Source organism: Columba livia, chromosome 7 (assembly GCF_036013475.1).
Source record: "Columba livia isolate bColLiv1 breed racing homer chromosome 7, bColLiv1.pat.W.v2, whole genome shotgun sequence".
NCBI classification, from domain to species: domain Eukaryota; kingdom Metazoa; phylum Chordata; class Aves; order Columbiformes; family Columbidae; genus Columba; species Columba livia.
In genome coordinates this window covers 38,148,855-38,170,911 of record NC_088608.1, presented here as the reverse complement: position 1 = coordinate 38,170,911, position 22,057 = coordinate 38,148,855, and the positions used below count along the sequence as shown (strand labels likewise).

The 22,057-nt window shown below is 42.5% G+C and overlaps 1 protein-coding gene across 20 annotated transcripts in view; it reads left to right on the top strand.

Annotated features, from left to right (window-relative positions):
• The window catches only part of ABI2 (abl interactor 2), a 61,191-nt gene extending 44,448 nt beyond the window's left edge, over positions 1–16,743 (top strand). For 3 of the 20 annotated variants that reach the window (XM_065069956.1, XM_065069946.1, XM_065069948.1), the window contains 6 exons: positions 347–468; positions 1,392–1,574; positions 4,105–4,263; positions 7,755–7,841; positions 8,164–8,337; positions 11,446–16,743. In XM_065069956.1, coding sequence (XP_064926028.1) covers positions 347–468; positions 1,392–1,574; positions 4,105–4,263; positions 7,755–7,841; positions 8,164–8,337; positions 11,446–11,621 — 901 coding nt within the window. In that variant the 3' untranslated portion in view covers positions 11,622–16,743. Of the gene's footprint in view, positions 1–343; positions 469–1,391; positions 1,575–4,104; positions 4,264–7,754; positions 7,842–8,163; positions 8,338–11,445 lie in introns of all 20 variants that reach the window. The other 17 variants (XM_065069955.1, XM_065069945.1, XM_065069947.1 and 14 more) reach the window with 7 other exon arrangements.
• The last annotated feature ends 5,314 nt before the right edge of the window (positions 16,744–22,057 follow it).

Below are 22,057 nucleotides of genomic sequence, written 5' to 3'. Positions count from 1 at the left end.
AAATCAGAGTCTAAACAGTCTATGCATTTTATAAGTTATAGGAGAAAGGTCAGTATTTGCTCAGCAGGGGGTTAACAGTATTGGAGTGACATGCTTTGGAACAAGGTTCCAGTAATGGTTCATTTTTGGTCAAGTTCACTAAGACTAACTGAAAAACCTGTTTTGTTGTAGACAAAGTGAAGGGTCTTAGTAAAACTAAGCTTTATATAGGTTCGCACCATCCTTGTTTCTTTTCTCTTGTTCCCTGTGACTTTTCTGAATTAGTAAAATGCTGTGTGAGGGATCGTAGGTTTCAGCATGCCCAGCAGCGTGTTCATGGCCGGGTTGTTGTGGTTCCTTGCAGCAGCAGTGGCAGTAGCGGAGGGAGCCACCCGAGCAGTCGAAGCAGCAGTCGAGAGAACAGTGGCAGTGGAAGTGTGGGTGTTCCTATTGCTGTTCCCACACCATCTCCTCCCAGTGTCTATCCAGGTAAATGCAAACTTGCTGTTCCTCTTTCTGACTCAGCGTTAACCTTAAGCGTTTGCAAGTCTCCTAAACACCGTGCTGAAGAAACCCCAAGAGAAGTCTCAAAGTTCGTTATCCAGAAACATGCAAGCCTCGAAAATTGCTTGCTATTGATAGTATGAGTTTGAATCAAGTAGTATCTTTTCGGGGAGTGTCTGATGTGCTCTAATGCTTCTTTTATAGAATTTGTTTGTCAGAATGTTTTGCCTGGCTGGCTGCATGTGACTAGGCAGGACACGCCACCTTTTTCAGTGGGCTGGGGAAGCTTCCCCCTTATCCTTTTAAGCAAATACATTTTTTTTTTCATGGGCTGTTCATGCAGATATGTAGAAGCATGCTTTTAGAAAATGAGATGAAATGAGAGGCAGGCACAGAGTAAATCTTTAGTACATTAATGCAAACGTAACCTGATTTGTCACAAAAAGACACTTGTTGGATGTAATTGCCCCAGTCTTGCCAGAGCTAAGAAGGGATATTAGTACTCCTTTTTCCTTTGCTCAGCCCTTTCAGTGAAGAAGAGCATATAGCTGGCTTGCAATGCAATCTGGAATACATGATGTTTCTGAACCAAAGAACTGGAATTTTTTTGGCTTTTGTGTATATTTTCTGATTTGTACAAAAGCTAAAGACAAGTAATGGATTTCAGTGAAAAATTCTGGATTGTTCCCTTCAGACCTTGAAAGAAGAAATGGATTTGCTTACCCTAATTTACTGTCTACGTAGGAATGCGTCTTTCTTTAACAGCTCAATTTTTCTCTCATTTCCTCGTGCATTCTCAAAAACTATGCATCTAATAAATAGCTAACACTGAATACTCAAAGGCTGTCTCTGATCCTCGCTAACAGATCTCCTTATTAACTCCACCTCTTCCTCCTCTCTTCACGTAGCCCCAGCTGGCTCGGCTGGCACTTCTCCCCTTCCTGCTACCTCTGCTCCTGCCCCCGCTCCTCCTGCTCCTGCCCCTTCCTGCGCTGCCCCAGACGCTGCGGCTGCTGCTGCGGGAGCGCAGCCCCTTGCTGATGGCTTCACCTCTCCAACTCCCCCCGCCGCTTCCTCCACACCCTCAGCAGGTGAGTGTCTGCTGCAGCTGCTGGGCAGGTGAGCCCAGATGCAGTCACCATCCAAGGCTTTGCACAGGCACGTCAGGAGCAGTGGGCTTCTTTATTTTAAATATACCTAGGAAATACCTGGTAATGCCCAACTATATGGTCATGGTTATAGTAGACAATTCAAGGTGTGCTACTTTCGCAAACAGCAATAATTTAATTTTCTAATTTGATATTTTTTTACGTTGATATAATTATTTATTATATTATCATTTTATTGTGATTTGGATACTGAGATCTCCTAGAATAATTATGTTTGTGGGGAACCAGCACTGATAGTTCTGAGTCTGATTATTCCCTTTCAGTAACGGAGTAAAAAAAAGTGCATCCAGCAAAGTATAATCTATGTGACTTGTCTCACCCAGTGCCTTCAAATGACAATTCTCCTTTCAATGAACTGATAAAAGGGGCGATTTTAGTGTGTTCAGTGTCAGGTAAAATACAAGTTTTTATTATGTGGAATAGTACTAAAGCGTTTTGTATTATTAGGTGGTACTTATGGTGTATATTGCAACTCGCTTTTTTTAATGCTTATAGAATCATCCTACATTTTTCCTTTTGCCATATGCTGAAGTTGCAGCATGTAGTGCTTATTAACCCTGACACTGTGTCAGCTTTTGCTGAGGAGTTGCACCTGCATTGTAAAGATCTGTAGACAGCCACATTCATACACACTTACCTACATCTCGTTACTTTTAATTATAGTGGAGGCCAATCACAATGGTGTGGATTGGTTAACGTGTTTATTTGTGTTGGTGTTTCAGTAAAAATTCCATTGCGTGCCAGAAGCATTCTCGAAATCGTGTTTAGTTTAAGGTGCTGCGGTTTGTATAAAGTTAGAAAATACTTACACTAGAATCCATGACTATGATTAGAAGCTTCAACTGTGATGAATGTTGGTATTAGAAGAGGATCCTGATGTCCAAACTACTTTCCTGTTTAGAAGATGAGCTGTGCTATATGGGGCCTCAATCAGTTTTCAATTTTTAATGCGATGTCAGTACTCCAGTTCTTAAGCCATATTGCTTCTTTATTTTTGCCAAGTTGAAATCAAGAAGAGATTAGTATTTTAATGGCTATAATTTGTATTCACAATTCCATAAGAGAAATTTTGAGTCACTTAATATTTTTAACATCTTTTGTTTCCCTGTGCTATTAGTGAGGTTGCTAGCATGCCTTCTCTGAAATAAAACATTTGAAGAGACTGGATAGTTTCTGAGGTTGTAGTTTTTGGTCTTTAAGGATCTCTTATCTGAGTTCTCTCCTTCCTTCTCTCCGATAACCACTAATTTCTACCACTGCTTGAAGTAATAGGGAGATAGACACATTGGAAAGATGCATCAGGGAAAATGTAGAATACAGGGTGGATTGCTTCTTAACTGTTCTTCTTCCTCATCTGTAAAAGTGCATTTTTTGAGACGTACGTATCTGTACGAAGCAGGACGAATGTGAATCTCTAGTTCATGCATTTGCTTTTAGAAGCATGTAACACAGCAAGCAGCTTGAATTTTATTTACTGACCTAGTGTGAAGCTTTGCAAAGCAGTCAAAACATAGTGGAGAACAATGCAGATTTTTAAACAATTGCACATTCATTTGTTCTCTTTCACTGTTTACTTCCCTGCGTGCATGTCTCCTCAACCACAGTGCCCTTCCCTTCTTCCCTTCTTTTCTTCAAAGCTCAAATTTACTTCTAGTGCAAATGATGGAGTAGGAATAGTTAGGGAGGGTAGTAACCCGTATGGGTATAACAAATCCAGTTTACTGTCGACTTATATACAGAATATAGGCCAGAAAACTTTATGTGAACACAGAAGATAACTTAATGGTCTTGCTTGGATTCAGTGTCAATTACTGTGATACAGGAAGTGATTAAAATGGAGAACGAGTTTTAAGGAGTTGTTTCAATTGGCAGCTTCCTGAAAAAGGGTCTTGGAGTACGATTTCATTTATCGCATCCTTCAAGCAGTTTCTAACATTCTCTTCTCCCCAGATGATTCTCTGCATATTTCCTGAGCAGCACTAAGTTAGTATTGTGGTTTGCAGTTGTATAAGGCAATAACTTTGAATTGTGGAAAGGGCATGTAGTTAGTTTCTACGTCTATGTCGCTGAATTGCTGGACCATGAAGTGTTATTTTTTTCAGTTTTATAAATAACTAAATTTGCAAGAAGTTATTATAATACATTATAAAATGGATAACTGGGAATTACTTTCTTTTATTGTAAAGCTTTGTAGCTTAGACACTTTTGTATTTCCTACTGGCTTTTGTGAGCAGTGTTGAGTAGAGGCAGTTGGGAGAGCTGTGTTTGTGTTGCTGTTGGGACACCCAGAATCCTGCCAGTCTGGCAGCTGAATGGGCTGACTGTTCCTAGGATGCAGACTGTCTTAAAAACCAAACCAAAATCCTTTCACAGCCTTTGAATCTTAAATGCAGATATAAAAAAGGCAGGCATCACTCTTCCCTTTGCTAAAACAATTCTCTTTCTAACCTAGGTCACCCAGTTCAGTTCTACAGCATGAACAGGCCTGCGTCTCGACACACCCCCCCAACAATAGGGGGATCTTTGCCATATCGGCGTCCTCCTTCGATCACATCACAGACAAGCCTTCAGAACCAGATGAACGGAGGGCCGTTTTATAACCAGAACCCAGGTAAGAAAGTTTCTCTGCTCTTCTCAATTCAACGCAGTGCTGAATGGGGTGTCCTTCAGATCTCTGAAATGTCCCCATTCCAGATCTTGCAGTTAGTCTCAGGCAACTTCCAGTATACTGCTGGTGCCCATGCCAAGCTTAAAACAGTATTGGCTTTGTTGCCATCTAAGTTACTTTTGACCTCACGGTCCCTATTAGACAAGCCTTAGTCCTTTACTGCACCATGTGCAGTAGGATGAGATGCTAACAAGGAGTGGCGCGTCTCATGTCAGGCAGAACGCAGTAGCTTTTTATCGAGGGAGTCCTTTTCCCTGTGCTTCTGATGTGACATGAAGGTTTTGATACCAGAGTAGGGGAGGCTTTCTTTTTAGACAAAGCTACAGAAAGATACAGGGGACATACTGAAGGTTCCCTGTCAAGGAAATGCCCTATTACTGGCAAGATTGCATGTCAGCTTGCAAGCACTACAGTGCATTTGTGTTTCGTTATTGGTGTGGTGGTGGTTTTTGGTGTGTTTTATTTTCCTTTTTTAGTTGAGCACTAAAGTTGCAATGAGGTCACATGCTGCCATCTGCATTGAAGGGATTTGATCAGGTTCAAATATTACTGCTTGCGAGTTACCCTGCAGAGATCTGTGTGTTTAACTTGAGAAGGAAACGGATGGTGCTGCTGGGGACAGGGGGCAGAGGGGGCTATAGGAGTAAATTGCATCCTAGTTGCCTGAAATATGTGGTATTTGTTAAACACATGATATGTATATTGAAGACTGAAGAGGAATAGACCAGCAGGAAAGGGTAGTAGTAATAAAAGAAACCTTTCAGGATTACCTGTGCCTTAACGAGGATTTTCAGGATATCCAGGGAGTTTCTGACAACTGCTGTGCATTTCTGCTTTAGCAAAGGGATAATTCGCTCCAAGCTGCCATTGCATCGTTAATAGGTAATCACAGAAGAGGCCAAATAGACTTTAAATGTTACATAACCACAATTCAGTCTGTGTAGCCAAAAAGAAGATAGTGATTATGGTGATTAGTCACTTGAGCTGTAAATCACAATACTTCAATTATACTGGCATACTTGATACAGCATAAATAAGCAGTTGTAGTAAGAGACTTTTTTAATATACCTGCAGAATACAGAATTTCTTAGCTTTACAGATATACTGGAGTTCTCTTGGCCCATACCTTGAAAGAAGAGGATTCTCAAGCATAATGCATAATAGATGAAAACCCTCAGAACAGAGGGGCTGTTGTGTCAGGGTTAGTGGGGTCAGGACAGGGGCCACAATTGCTTCTCAGCATTCCTGAAGAGAGGGAGAGAACACAAATGCAAGAGGTGCAAAAGAGACCGTACAACAGCAGAGGAGCGTGCCAGCTATGGCTTGTTCTTCTTTGCAGGCTGTTTGGCAATAAAACAGTGCTACTGTTTTTTCCGCTTCCATTTTTTAGTATGTTGGCATCGTGTTTTTTGTTTATTCAGTCCACAGGAAAATGAAAGACTTGCCTTGTCCTGTTCTTTTGAAAGCCACTTCTAAAATAACATAATTTCTCCACTTCATGGTGAGACATTTTTAATGACTGAAAAGAAAATATTAAGAAATGCAAACCCTAAATGATCTCAGCATGTGTCTGTCCCAAAGCAACTCTTGTCAGCCATGCCACCTAACAAGTGTTCTGACTTTGCAGCCTTAGATACCAGTATTTAAGTTTATTTTTCTACATGGAAAGCCTCATTATTTCTTTCAAGGAAGTATACGTAACACATGAACAAAGGGCACTGAAGGGACCTAGGAAACTGAAGCTGGTCTCATATGGAATTGTATGAATCCATATGATGTTGAATAGAGGAAACATTTGAAACTGAACACTTCTATAGCATACATAATTAAAAAGGCAGTGACTTCATAGTTGCACAAGAATGCTGAACTCATGAAGATTACTGCATTTCAGTAAGACTTCGCATTCAAGTTCCCTTACCCTGCTCTGAAAAAATGCAAAACCAAATCTTTTTCCAGCTACTGTGGTTACACTTGGAGGAGTAACTAAATACTCTTAGAGATCACATTATTCAAGTCAAAGAAGCTGTAATTAGAGATGTGTTTCAGTTTTTCTCAAGAAATATAAATGAAATGGTGAGATAAAGGAGCTTGCTTTATATGTAGGTACAAGGATATTTCTACAACAGAAAGGATGGTTACTCTGTTGTGTTTTTTGTGTTTGGGGTGTGTGGTTGTGAAAGGAATGTGAATGTGATTGACAGAAGACATTCAAACCACATCAGATAATCGTTACTGAAATAAGCAAACAGAACAAATTTTGAGACATGAATTTTAAATACCCTGGAGTTCTTCTCATTTGCTATGATGATGTGAATCAAGTCAGAAAAATACTACATCATACCTGGCAGCTTTCTTACTGGCTCTGGAATTAGTCTGAAGTTAATTTAGTTCTGTTCTGCAAGCTAAATAAATGTACTGGCACATGAAGTATAGACCTTTTTCCCTCATTCTTTTGGACATGACTAAATGTTCTGTGTGCCACTACTAACAAGAAGATTATTTAGTTGTGCTTTTCGTGAGGTGTGCTTTCTGAAAAATAATCTTGCAACTTGCTTAAAGAATGCTATTGCATCACTCTTGCAAAGTAATACTAAAACTAGAGAAAACTAGTTAACTACATTTTTTAACTTAACTAGATAACTGAAACTTTTATTCCTGGCTTAAACCACAGTTCAGTGTTATAATATTTGCAACTGGCTGATAGTGTATTTTTAAAATTTGAATTCATATGTATTGTATGAAGACGGTTGTTGTGGTACCAGTAAAAGGGCTGTTCATAGTTCAGTGTAGCAGTCTGTGAAATCAGGTGGGAAGGAGATGTGGCAGCACATCTGGAACAAGCCCTGTTGTTCTGCAGCACCACAGTGCGCTTTGTTCTACCAATAAGCTCCAAAGTCCTGTGTCTTCCACATGCACCCAGTTCTCAAAGGTGTCTGTTTCTGTTTCACCTAAAATAACCGCCTCATTTGATGGGGTTTTTTTTGCCTATGTTTTGGAGAAAACTGGTTATGTACATTTTCATTCCTAAGGATTTGTGGATGCTGTTACTGAAGTCACCTCTATAAATATAAATTTGATCTGAGAGGTGGAGGATTATAGGGGGAGAATCCTCTTGATGTATTTGCGAGGTCGGTTCATATGATGCGAACTTCAGCTTAAGGGAATCTCATAGATCAGAAAAGTACTTCAGCATAGATTCTTAATCTTATGAAAAAGAGCTGGGCTGGAAATTTTAAAAATAGAGAAATCTCCTTGAAGTAAGGATTCAAATATGCTTAAACCACCTGAGCCATTTTTCTTTGAATGTCGGCGTTTTTCTCTCAGCTTCCTGGCAGCCTGCTGCCCTGTCTGAGTGGTGACGATGTCTGCTTTCCTGTTTGCTGCTTTGTTGTGTTTCTAACAGAATGCCTCTCTCTTTTTAATTTCTACGGCAGCCTCCCTTGCTCCTCCTCCCCCCTCCATCCTACAGGTAACTCCACAGTTACCACTAATGGGATTTGTGGCCAGAGTTCAAGAAAACAGTAAGTTTGCTGCTTCCTTGTGCTATGATTTGTTACTGGATGTGGCTTTTGTTTTGAGTGGATGAAAGATTTGTCTGTATATGGCCAGAATTCTGCCTTCTCTGCTGCCTCTGAAAGTTTGTCTGAAATTGTGAAGAGAGGGGAAAAGGGAATAATGTTATTGGAGAAAGCCGATTCTTCCTTCTCAGAATTTTATTGTCTCTAGTGTATTTCTTTAAGTTCTATTAGTCCCAGTGCAATTAATTGGGATATAGATTATTACTTCAACCTGTTACTGTGGTTCTAGAGACATTTTCGTGGTCATACTGTTGCTGATTTTCAGTTTCAGATACTCCTCCGCCCCCACCGCCTGTGGATGAGACGGTGTTTGATGAATCTCCACCTCCACCCCCACCTCCCGAGGATTACGAGGAGGAGGAGGCAGCTGTGGTGGAGTACAGTGATCCATACGCTGAGGAGGACCCTCCTTGGGCACCAAGGACCTACTTAGAAAAGGGTAGGTTTAGAGTTAGTAGAGATGGTATTTTGAAAACTAGATGACTAAAACATCTAAAGGTTGGTCTGTTCTTAAAAACACTCATTAAAGTAATAAATTAAAGTGCTTACAGTGTATGAGGAACTGTTAAACAGTAGTTTTAGGATGGCAGAAAAAATGGGATATTGACACAGGCGTGGATTCAGTTGTAGTTGTATGAAGAGCTCTACTTATATTGAGCCCATGTGTTGAGATTTGACTGCTTTGCTGGAGTTGGGAGAGAAGTTTTGTATCAATGAAAAGTTAATGAAAAGTCCCATGCTACAAGACAACTGTCATACTCAAAGAATGCGTACATTTATCCTGCTGTGCACTAATAATGCTTTATCCACTGCACAATAACGATTCCTGTGGCAACTCCTTAAGTTCCTATAAACAGGATTCTATGCCACGTGATTCAAAGCAGACAAACCTGATGGAAGGAAATGGCTGTTCAGACACCATTACCCCCAATAAGTAGAGCAGCAGTTCCTAGGAGTTGTGCTTGTTCTTTTGGTATGACTGTTCACTTATTTAAGTTCATATGAAAGCGTTTTTAATAGGATTAGTTTAGATAACCTTTGCAAAAGTAATGTAGAAGCTGGGGCACCAAGGAGGTGTCAAATACAGGGGGTTGCTGTATATTGAGCTGGGATTCAGAATGATCCTGCTCTGTGAAGGGTCATGCGGTTTGGGAGGTACATGTAACACCAAGACCTGCTCTAACCTACAGCTGAGGAAGGAAGCGAATAGCAGCTCCATTTTGAGCAGATGGAGAAACTCTTAGGTAGGATACAGTTACCGGGATGTTGAACCTGAGGATGCTGCCACATGGCTGTGATCCACCAGCCAGCCAGCCATGTCCAGGAAAGCACACTGGAGTTTTCCATTGAGCTGTGTGTCTGGGTGTGTGGCACAATAAGGCAAGAAATTGTCCCAGTTCACAAATCAGATGAAGAGAAATGGGTGTCCAGGGGGAAAAATTGCCCTCAAACCACATAGAGAAAGTGTGTGCTCACAGCTATCAGATTTCAGTTGGATAATCAAGTCTGGCCTACTTTTGTGCTCAGCTTGATGCACCAAAGTTCAGCCAAACTCTGTGTAACTGTTGAAAAACCAAAGATCACTGATTGGAAGAATATCAACCTAAATGAGTAATTCTGTTTTTCATATCTCTATTGAAACGTGTTCAGATAGAAAGCAAAAGAGGTCCTGGCTGAGTCTCAGTGGGCAGGATGCCACCTCCTGAGTCAGTCTTGCTGCTTCCTGGCCCATCTGGAGCATTTTTGCAATACTGGCCTGGGCTCATGGTTTGTGACAAGCTCACAGCTTGAACTGGTGGGGCTACAGACAGAAGGACTCAACAGTCTTTTAGAGAGAAGAACGTTGCTAGTACAAAAGTAACGTGCAAGAGGAAGCAATGGTGATGTAAAGACAAAACTAGGCTTCAGGTAATTTTCGAAGAGGCTTAACAAGAAGGGAACTTTCATCACAAACTTAGGGAAGAGTTGCCTACTTGTGAACATGAAATACTGAATCCATTCAGTGTAAGAAAGGACTAGAGTATACTCAAAAATGAGAAAGAAAGGAATTGGATGTTTATAATTATTAGGAGAATGAAGAATAACAGTGCAGTGTCCCTAGAAAGAAATGTTTTAAAATAAGCAGGAATAGAAGGCAGTGAAAAAGGAATTTTGAAGGACTTCAATAGAAAGTATGAAGTGTTCATATAGTAACTTCTGTTTTTTAAGCTAAAAATTTACTAATTTCTCCATTTGTGTTTTGTTTCCTTATTCAACAGCTGTGCTGGCATAAGTGTAGAACCAGCAACATGTGTTTTTTAAATATGCTCTGGTCAAATTATAGAAATCTCCTGTTTGGTAGATTTATTAATTTAAAAAAAAAAATCTCTGTACATATTCTGATTCTCCACCAGGACTGATTTATATATTTAACTTTATAATCTCCTCAGGATTCTGGTTTCCTTAGTAAATATTTGTATTGATTCTTTTGCTCCTTCAAAAGGAAATGACCTCTTTTCTTTTGAAATGAATGACGAGTTTAATAGGATGCTTGGACACTGCTCATGAACACATCCTGTTCATTTTTTTCTCCTTGCTTTGGCTTAGAGTATCTTCCCTTCTATCCACAGTACAAGATTTTAGGATCCCTGTCCAACATTCATTTTGTTTCAATGGCAGCACTGCCTGTTTCATTGCCAAGTGCTCAAAGCGGTGACTGGTGTATTTGTTAAGGTACTCAGAGTCTGGCATAGCTTATTTTCTCTATGGAACACATAATGATAGGACTGAGAATGGAAAAACATATCAAGTTGATGTCTATTTTCTGCCACTTGAGGACAATACTCTTTTAATATTTGCCAGTGCTTTGTCCAACTTCTTTGACTTTCCTAAGAGCTTTTGTGCCTTCAGTAAAATATTCCACAGCTGTTAGAAAAATGCCCTGATACAGTCGGCATACATGTTGTTTCAGAGAACCACCTTACTCCTTCCAGGCTCCTAACTGGGATTTACCCACCTTGGCACTGTATAACCTGGGACTGACTTCTGGAAGTGCACATATGCATTTTGCAGATTGAAGTGTGGAGGTAGCCAAGGTTGACAGAAGTCTGAGACATCCACCTTGGCTCATTCTCACTGTGATCTGAAGAGAGCTCTTATTACTCTCCCTCTTCTGTGTTTTCCTGCTGTTAGTTGTGCAGAGATCTAGTTTTGCACATATATTTAATATATGAATCTTGGACTAGGTCTGATTGTTCATTAAAATGGAGATTTACATCCACCTCCTTCTATCATTCCACACCAAAAGTGTGGAATATTAAACTTTTCCTCTGGTGGGTCTGGAAATAATACAATTTATAAAAGGGTTAAAGTAGTCCTGGTGCATGTGCTTCAAGGCACAAGCTCTTGTAAAAGGGAGGAAGCTGCCCCTCTCAGCAGGTCGTTCTGCTCATGTACAGATGAGGCAGCAAGTTCTCTGACTGCCTCCAATGTCCACAACTTTGTACCAGGCTGATTTTCCTCCTCCTCCCTGTGCCTCTCCTAACAGTCACGCTCTGTTCTTTCCTAGTGGTGGCGATCTATGACTACACAAAGGACAAAGAAGACGAGCTCTCGTTTCAAGAAGGTGCCATCATTTATGTCATCAAGAAAAACGATGACGGCTGGTATGAGGGTGTCATGAATGGAGTGACAGGGCTCTTCCCAGGGAACTATGTGGAGTCGATCATGCATTACTCGGAGTGAAGACCAGAGGACAGAACACCACATCTCCTGCTGCAGGAACTGTCAGGGCTTCCCAGATCTCCACCAGCCTCTGGGGCCCCATCCAGTATAACTGAATGAAGGATAATTGTAACAACCACTCTTTTTTTTTTTTTTTTTTCCTCATTATAGAACAATAGTGATTTGAGTTGTTTGAACAAGCGGCTCTTCCAGCTGCCAGCAGAGGCTATCCTGAGCCATCTGATGTTGAATTAAGCTGACCCATTCAGATGTAACAAACTCATTGAGTAGCTGATACTTCACTCAAATTCTGACTTCTTCTGACAGGCTTTGAGATCTGTCTCAGGAATCCTCTGTGCCATCCTGGTACCACCCTTGGCAGCAGTGCCTGGTGCTTGGGATGTCCTGGATGCTTGCGGTGAAGGGTTACTGGCCAGTGCACATCCCTCCTGTTTCTACACTACGCTCCTGTGCAGCTGGAAGAACAGTCGTGTGCTAGCAAATGCTGGGATTGCTACACAGAGCCGTTCCTGTAACTGACTTCCAGAGAGCTGGATACATCTTTAGCATAAACACTTCTGCAGCTGCTCAGCATATGTAGGCTGACACGGGCACACAGAGCTGGCTTTCATTCACTCACGTTTCGGTTTAGACAATAGAGATGGCTGCAGCCCAGGGGACCCCCAGCCCCGTTTCCTCATCTGTTGATGCCACTGATTTGTTTTGTGTTCTGCACTGATGTAAATGTGCTCTTCTCCACAGTGAGCTACTGGCCATGGGTGCTGCTGGTTTAAACAGAACTCACAGATGCCGTTGACAGTGAACGCGAAACAAAGTTTACAGGTCCTCCTGGGGTCTGAGCATAAACTCTAGGGGCTGTGATCTAAGGTTCAAATCTATTCACACCTGCTTGCACTAGAGGAACTTACCCCCAACTTTAGTCTTATGCACAATATAATCTTAAAAAAATCCAATCAGGTATTGTAAATTGGCTATTTTGTACTTGATGACTAGATTTGCATATGTACTGTGAGAGCCCTGTGCAGAGGCAGGACAAACGGCAATTGTCGTCTTCATGTCTGATGCCAAAATCTCTTCAGTGGAAGTAAAAAGGGCTGTTGTGTGTACTGGTTTCCCATGGAAATCCAAGCAGTAACTAGTAGTAGTTGTCCTAGCTCTTCTCCCAGCCCTCTCCATTGATTATTATAAAGAAATAGATATTTTGAGCTGTACCGGTGGATCTGGGGTGGAGTAATACCAAGTGAAGAAGGCTCTGTAGCTCCTTGTGTTGATAATTTGCTTTTTATTAATAATCTAGACTCAGTTAAAAATGCTGCTTGGTGATGGCTGTTCTAGTCTGCCCCTAGTAAGGACTAAACCTTATATTTGGGTAAATGTGATGCATTAACAGAGTGAACTGATTAAATTTCCTGTTGCGGCCCTGTTAGCCCACAAATGGAGCTGACCTGTGTGGTGTGAGCGCCTCCTGGGCCAGGGCACCTTCTGGGACAGCTCTGGAGTGTCTCCTGGCCAAGTTCCAGCCTGTACCAACAGTAGCTTGTCAAAGGTGAGAGAACGCTGCAGCTGTCTGCTCTGGCCTGTGCGTAAAACAGAGCAGTGCACAAGAGACCGCTACTGGAGCTGGGTCTGCGATGGTATTGGCAATGATACAGGTAATTGGCGCCAATCCCCTTGCTTGATAATTAGTGCCGTATCAGGATGGAGGTGTGAGTTGGGTGCACATCTGGGCAGGAAGGGACCGTAGCTGCCCGAGGGGGAAGAACAAGGAAACAAACAGGTGAGGTGTGTTTGTGAGATGTGGATGAACATGATCTCCTGCTGTGAGCTTGTGGAAGAGTGCGCTGACTCCTGTGACGGTGCAGAGAGAATGAGTTTGGTTGAAGCCTACAGGAGGTACAACTGGTGCAAAGATAGAGGTTCATTTCTCCCCGCTTGGTTCACAGCCGTGTAGCCAAGACGCTGTTTTCTTCCTGCAAAACCTTGAAAGTGGCATGTGTGAAGCTCCTTAAAGAACTGGTGTTGGTCTGATGGGGTTAGTTTGGTTCCTGCTGATAGCATGTGGAATTGTTTATCCTGCAAGAGATGCTGAGGATGGAATTTCTGGGTCACCTTCTGCTGGTTTTATGCTTTATTATGTACTACTAATGTAAAGTAATTTGTTGAGCTTTATGCATATTTTTTATTTTGTACAGATTTAAATTCTGTGGCTTGTTTGGGGATGATGTGATGTAATGGTCATAGACCAGGCCAAGGTAAACAGGCACTGTATATTAATGTTACATAGATTGCATGCTAGTGAGGGTTGTGTTTCCAGTTTTGTCCCTTGTTCTCTCCAAAACCACCTTCTCCTCTTCTCTTTTTAATTTACATGTTTACTTTAAAAGGGGGCGGAGAAGGAGAGTTGGGAAGCAACACCTCAGTATTTCTAATAGGCGCACAACATCACTGAGTTCTGCTGCTACAGCTGAAGGTGTTCAGCATCACAGGCTGTCGAATCAGCGGTGTGGATGCGTGAGAGATAGGGGAAGGAAACACTCCAGAACAGGCCAAAGAGTGCTGTATGGCCAAAACGAGTAAGTTTCTCACTTTGTGAGAGCTGCCTTAGCCCAGCCAGCTGTTTTCATTGTGCACAGAAAGCGGTGAGCATCCTCTAACACTGTTCTTTGCTTTGGTTTGCTGTAGCAGAAACTTTTCCTTGCTCTTGGCACGAGGGACAAAGCTGTTAACTACAGCTGCGTCTCTGCTATGTGCCTGCATGAAAGGAGGGCTGGCTGACTCTGTCCCCATCTATTATAGGTACAGAGCAGGTTATTTTGGTGCCTTCATTCCAGCTTGACAGGGATGGCTGCAGTTGCATCGTTCTTGTTTTCCTTCCAACCCCTTCTTTTTTTTTTTTCTTTTCTTCTTCTACCATGCCTTCAGCTGCTTTGTTTCTCTCACTGGCTTTTGCAGCAGAGGGTTGAGAGGGGCAGGAGAGGCAAGCTGCAAATTCTGCTCTCGCAAGGACAAGAGGTCAGCATGGCTCCAGGGCTAGATGGCAGAACTTGCTGTGTGTTCTGAGGATGCTGACTGTGTTCCTGGGACTCAGCTTGCCCCTGTGGTTAGTTGTTTCCTGACGGGCTGGAGAGTGCAGTTCATTTGAACCACAGCTTCCCAGTCCCAGTGCTCTGTGGCTTACCAGACAGGCTTAGACCCAGCTACTTCTTGCTAGAGCAGTTTGTTCTCCTTTCACAGCTCTTGGGCATGTTCTTTGCTGATGAGAGTTCTTGGTAACAGGCAAAGTTGACATTGGCCATGATGCAGCTTCTGAAAAGTGGCACTTTTATCTGGGCCATTTCAGATGGTCATGAACTCCTTTTTTGGCAGAAGGTAGGCTGCTGGCTTGGTGTGTATGTGCACATAGTTGACTGCACGTGGAAGATGGTTGTGCAGTGATGCAACCCGTTGTGCTTCTGTGGTGTCTCCCACCTGTGCCTGATGGTGATTTAATGCTGTGCTCTTCTCAGCAACTTCTCCTGCCTTCAAGCAAGTGCTGCAGATGTGCCTCTGCTAGAAGTGAGCTCTCTTTTGATTAGTTATGTGTCTGGGCTTCAGGGATAAATCAAAAGCAAAACTTGCATCATCTTTTCCTTTCTGGAAAGGTAGGGACTTTACATGGATTGGTAAACTGGAGACCATTCAGAGGGCTTCTCCTCCCAGTGGTGGGATGGGACATCTTGTGCAACAGGTGGTGTCTGTATTCTCTGCAGGACAACTTGCTGGAAGCTGCTAGAGAATTCTGTTGGAAAGACCATGGCACTGTGGCTCCTACTTGCATTGAGCATGGAGTCACTGGCTGAGCACTGCAGCCTATCAGGAAGCATTACAAACCTGCACCAAGACTCCTGCTCCTCTGTTGACAACAGTAGCAGTGAGAAATGTACAGAGCTTTTGCATTCACTAAGGCAAGTATTTACAACTCTCCTCTCTAGAGAAGACGGTGGCATAAATTGAGCCCTAGCAGTTAGATGATGGACTACAGCTTATGGGGCATCACCTTCAGGAATCTCAGTATTACGCACTGCCACATTTTGTGGATAAAATGGTATTTACACAGAGGCCAGAATAGTGCAAGAAGGGAACAGTTTGTGATGGTTGTTTCTTGCTGTGTGTTTTGTTTTTTTCTCCTCCTCCCAGTAGCTGCAGCCAGTGTGTAATAACAGTCCCATTGCTGTACTTTTGATTTTGAAGCTGCAAGAACAGTGGGCCTCCCAGCTCATGTCCATGGGATGGTTACTGAAAGCTTGATGTGGCCAAGGTTTGCCAGCTGCTGTTACAAAGAATACTTCACAGACCATGGTGTTTCTGCTGCTTTCATTCAAACAAAACCCACCCCTGTGTTTTGTGCAATCTCCTGCCCATGCAGGAAGTGTTTTTCTTTGGTACTCTAAACATACTAATTATTTTATTAGCACCTTTACAAGCTGTATTACAAACCAGTACAGTCAGCAGCAGCCTGTTGTGCAGAGGTAAGCCTACATCCAGCATCCTGCTGAACATCAGCGTGGTGACTCTGCTGAAACGTCTGCAGTACATTTGTTCCTGTTTCTCTTAACACCTCCTAAGAATCCTACCACTATTGACTAATGAGGAAGAGCTGTGTACAAATTCATTTCCATTACAGCACCTTGCTAAGTGCTGACATGTCCGAGATATTTTTTTTTTGTAAAGACCAAGTGCTTCTTTTCACATTTGAAAAAGTGTCTTCTGCAACTTGCATGGACAAGTAGTTTCTATGAATTTGCTGGAGATGTCAGTGTCTAACATGGATTTTGTCCATGCACTTCTTTCTGAAAGCAGATACCCCCACTTTGGTTTGCAGTCAGTGGAGAAGCACTCTGTGCTTTTGCTATTGGCACTGCTGCTGCAGTGGATGAGTGCAGAGCCCACTGTAAATGACCAAGCTTGCAGGACTCTGGGGAGCTGTATGCCGCCAGTAACGTTTTATTGTGTGTGCCATTTGAACCACCTTCCAGTGAGTGCAAAACCCAATTTTTAAATTTTTTTAATTGTACTTGGAATTAACTGTTGCTGTGTACTAAACCCTCTTGTTACAAGCCCTAAATAAAAAGAACAAAGCACACACCATGTGTTCTGTGAGCGCGCCACTGCTGCGTCATGTTCCTTGTCTTTGGCTACAGGCTTTTCCAGACGGCGAGGACAGGGACAGTCGCTCGCGATGGTCAGCTGTGGCAGGAGCTCTGAGCGCAGCGCGTCACACAGCAAAGCTGCGGTCTTTGTCATCCAGCCTGCTGCCTTCAGCAGCGCCTCTGACCGCTTGTGCGCCACTACGCCCTTGCTGTAATCGCCATGACTGTAGCAGCTGCAGGCACTGCTGTACAAGCTGGTGAGTGATGTAGGGCTGGCCTGCGAGCATACTCCAGCAGGGGGTGAACAGAGCTGGATTCCCTACAGTGGAGCCCAGAGGTGTTGCAGAACACTTACCAGCCATCAGCTGTTGTTGCGTGAGCAGAGCCCTGTGTGCCTGCAGGAGGAGGCAGATGATGGAAAGGTGAGCCTTCACACCCGTAACTGCTGTGCACCGTGTTAACTGGCACAGCGAGCTCTGACCCGCTGGAAAGAACTGTGCAAAGGAACAATAAAAAGCAGTTTGATTGAGAGTGAGCATATATATGATAACCTGTAGGCCATCAGGAACCACTGCTTCCCTCAGAACAGAATGTGGGTTCTGAACTCATGAAGAAGGGAAATGGCAAGACAGAGGATTAAAACAGGTTATTAAATTTAACTACATCTTTATTGAATTGTGCATATTCCATTGTATAATGATCTATATTGGGTACTCTATAATGTAGTATTTCTTTTGTTCTCTCCCATGCTTAAAAAAGTATATTTATACATATATTTATATATATTTATAATATGGCAAAGCTCCCCCCAACCTGAAGTTATCAGTCTAAAAGAGCTTTGATTTTCTTTTTGGAAAGGGAAGAAGAGGGGAGGCAATCCCATTGAAAGATAAAATGTGCAATTTTCTTTTTAAAGCAGTAAACATGAATGTATTTACAGCACTCAGCACAAGTTTGCTGCACAGACAAATCATCATTGCAATGACACTTTTTTTCTTACATTTGCATCCCCAGTATTATACAGAATATCACCAGTGGCTGCTAACAGTTAGTGTAAGCCATAAAACAAACGGCTGCTCCGGTTAATTTCTGGTCCACTGCAGTCCACTAGAAGGAGACCTAAGACTTGCAATTACAACTTGTGACAAAGTATTTAGTTTTCCTTTTAGAAGTACAAGCTTTATAGTGCTGCACCGAATCAGCAGCAGGGGGCCTTGGGCTAAACTGTCTTTTGCCCCCACCCCTGGCAGCTCCGTACCCAGTCACCAAGTGGTGGTTAAAGGCAAGAGATGCACAACATCTGCAGATGGGCAGCACTTCAGCTCTGGCAACTGAGCCTCAGGAGCGGCTGGTGCAGGCACATCTGTGTACCTGGAATTAAGCTCTGAATGTATCTTTGGCATCTTGGGAAAGGTGGGAGGAAACTGTTTTCCACAGTTAGTTTAATTCCTAAGTCTCCTAAAAGACAAGTTGCCTTTAAGCACTAAATAAGGGGTTGTGTGTGTCCATCCAAAAATCTCTTACTCAATATCCTTCTCCCTCCTTTCCCTCACTAAATCCCTGCATGGGGGACTGTGCAAGTAGCACTTGTTCCTCTCCTTCCTGCTTTTCCAGCTTCTCTAGCTCTCCTCACCAAAGACACGCACTTCTGATGAAGAGAGCGCCGAATCCTTACCCGCTGAGTGCCTGAGAGCACCAAATAGCTATCAACCCAAATTGCTATTTTTCCTATGTCAGTGGCAATTACTTGGATATTATGAGAGATAAGCATGTTATCACCTCACTTGCAGTTTAGTGTCTTCAACTTTTCAAAACTAGACAAAGCCTGTGACTCGTTGGATCACCGTAGCAGTGAGTTCTGACCCCTGCAACACAACCCTGGTGGTGCCAGTCTTCATGGGCTTATTGAAGGAGATTCAGAAAGGAAAATTACTCAACTTTAGACAAACATAATTCCAAAATAAAAGCTTAAAACCCACCACCACAATATAAAATAATCTAAGAGAACTATTTCCTGTAGTGTTAAATCCTCTCTGGTTTGGAGTATGCCCTGACTGCAAGGGGATACAAAGCTAAACAGCAGGGGCCACGAATGGGAAAAACATCTACCCCTGCCCTGAGAAGTGAGACTCCCCTCAGCTCCAATGAGAAGCACTGTCAGAACAACTATGGAATCTGCACTTTGACAACAGGAGGAAAAAAAAAAGAAGAAAAAACCCAAACTCGCACGTTCTTGCTGCATCCTCACTACCTTCTGTCAGGAATTCATAGCGCTCTCCTGGAGTGCAACTGGTTTTAACATGACTGTATTTGAAGTAATACTCATAGTAAGACCCACTTAAACTCTTATTGTTAATAAGAAAAATTTACCTGCAAAGGTACCTCTGAAGTACAACAATTTAGTGTTCTGTAATAAGCAGCAAATTGCTCTTTTGCCCTCCTGCTGTTGAAACGGCACTTTTGGTTCCTTTAACTGTGGAAAAAAATAATTTTTACTTGGGAAAACTGGCCACACTTAATCTCTGAGCTCATTTGTGTTATCTGGTTGGCTAAGGGCACAGAAAGAAGTAATTAGGAAACCTTTAAATGTGAAAGTCCAGAACAGTTGATCTTAAAATGCACTTGTTGAAAAAACCTGCTCCCTCTCTCATCAGACCTGAAACCAAAGTGATCCAGGTACTCTGATTCCCTGTTGCAACTGTGGAATAGATTACCCAAGGCAGCTGTCTGCTCTGCTGCCCCTGCAGCGGCAGCGCTTTCCCGACACCCACCTTAAGTGTCACAGGCCGTACACTTACTATGGAACACAAGCACAGCTGTACTCTCTTTGTGTTTTAGGATCAAAGCATCTGCGATCTTTGTGTCCTGAGTATGAAAGTTCAGCTCTCACGTGCTCAATTTTAATGGTGCCAAAAGGATTAACGCCCATGTTTGTAGCAGGAAACTTCTTGCTGTGTGTCTGAGATCCGTCCCCTTTGTTTTCTGATTTAAATAAATACTATGGAGCAATTATGAGACCAGTGCACACAGGGAAAAATAACTTACTTGCAAATAAGGCATAAACATTTACTGTCACTAAAACAGTAAATACACTTGAAAAATCAAGTTAACAAGCTGAAAAGGCAACCAGGTTGTCCGAACCACACTGTAGCCAGATTCCAGCGCTCAGCTGAGAGCAAGCTGCAGTCACTCACTGTATTTCTGTATCACTACTGGTTTAGCAATTAAGTTTTAACAAGGAGGAATACAGGGTGCCACCTGTGCTGACGCGCATTCTTTTTGCTGCAAACTCAAGAGCTGAATTTCTGTCTCCCTGCAAGCTGTGCAGCAGCCTGCAGTATGTAAGCACAGAACCATTGTCTAGGGAGAGATACTGGGTAAATGGGCACAGGAAAACGAGAACAAAGCTCAAATGCCTCTGAAGAAATTGCACTCAAAACATTGCTCGGTTGAGTTCAAAGCCCAGAGGTACCCGCGCTGACTGAACAAAGGAAAAAGGGCTGGGACCCACACACACCGGTGGAGCTGGCTTGGGGGAAAAGAAAACCAGATGGGGCCAGCATGATTCCCTGAGCGCTCCCAGCGGGGAGCACACGCTGCATCAGCCCAGATGCATCTTGCCAGGGAGGAGGAGAACATGTCCACTTACCGATCATCACTAACAGCTGGGGAGTTAGGACCGCATCTGCGCCTTTTGCTCCACCGGTGGGGATGAGCCCCAGGGGCTGCATACAGTACAGAGCAGCAGGAGGACCAAGGTTGAAAATTACAGCACCCATGAACTGCAGTATAGCTAAACAACCTTCCTGGGAAGTTATTCGCCAGCTACACTGAGCCTGCTTAAAATCAACAATGCAAATGCTTTTAAGGACACTTTATAAGCACAAAAATAGTAGAAACAAAACTTTGTGAACAATTTGAAAGATACAAAAAAGTGCCTTTCCGTAGCAGTGCTTTAAAAATGCACACAATGGTATATACTCTTATTGCTCAAAAAAAATAGTCTGAAATATTAAAACAATTTCCAGAGGTGCTGAAACATTTTAAAAAAATCGTATGAAACAGGTCAGCAGAGACAGCACCGTAAATTTTCTCTCTTCATGATGCACTTATTTAAAACTATATAGTTATAGATGTGTCATTTTTACCCTCTAATTAGCAAAGCTTTTTTCCTATTCATAAATTATTCACAAAGACATTTATTATTTGCATTTTTTAGAACACTTTATAAAAAAAAAAGGAATGGGGGACACTGTAATAATATTTCTTAAATCTATCAGCCTGAATTACTCTAATGAGAGATTAGTTTACATCTTTTTTACACGCTTGAGGATACTGTCAGGTCAAGCTACTTCTTCTGCTTCATTCTTTGGGGGAAGATATGCATTTCAAATTTGCTTTTGGAGAAAAGGTAAACAGTAATATCATTGTCCCTCTGAGCCTTGACAGTATCCCCTGGGCGATGGGGGGAGTTGTAACAACTGAAGAAGGGGTCGGTACAGCCCAAGTGTTTCAGTCACTTTGCAAAGGCTGTCACCACCGCCCTACCATGGACATGCATGATTCGTAAGACCACTCAGGCCAACTACACTACCTTATCACTATGTCCAAATATGTAGATAAGACTGTACAATCCTGCTACTGAAGTACACGCAAAGGGACTCTATAACTTCATCTAGTGATTGACTGTGAATTGGTGGCAAACAAGAAACCCAAAGCAAATAAAATTCTACTTACTACTTGTATGGAGCCTTAAATTAAATTATTAGCAAATGTTATTGCCTCTCAAGGTTGGGTTTTTTTGCAGTCTTCCACCCTGACTGCTACAAGTGCAACTTTGTAATTACCGAGTTTATACATTGGTTGCAGTCTCTGGCCGGTCAAAGAAACCAGAGAGAATTCCCACTGCGCTTGGCCTGAAATTACCACTCTCTTCTCTCTTTCTAGAAGGGAAAGTTTCCTGACAGTTTCTAATGAATTACAAACAATACCTTCTTTAACTGTTTCCAGACGCTTGTTTTTGTAAAGATAGTACATCTTATCAGGCACAAGGTGAGACTGTACGCTGTGTATGTTTGTGCGAGAACGTAACGCCCTCTACAGAAACCTACCTGTTCTTTCAGGGCAAGAATTACATGTACAAGTGGTGTATCGGCGTGGGTCAGCCACGGGGGTCAGCATCAACTGCAGGAGTCCTGGCAGCTTTCAGAAGGGGTTAACACAAATATATTCATCTTGAGCCATAGAAACAAATGATCAAGCCTACTATAAAGTTAGAATGCATAATGGATTGGAATAATATATATT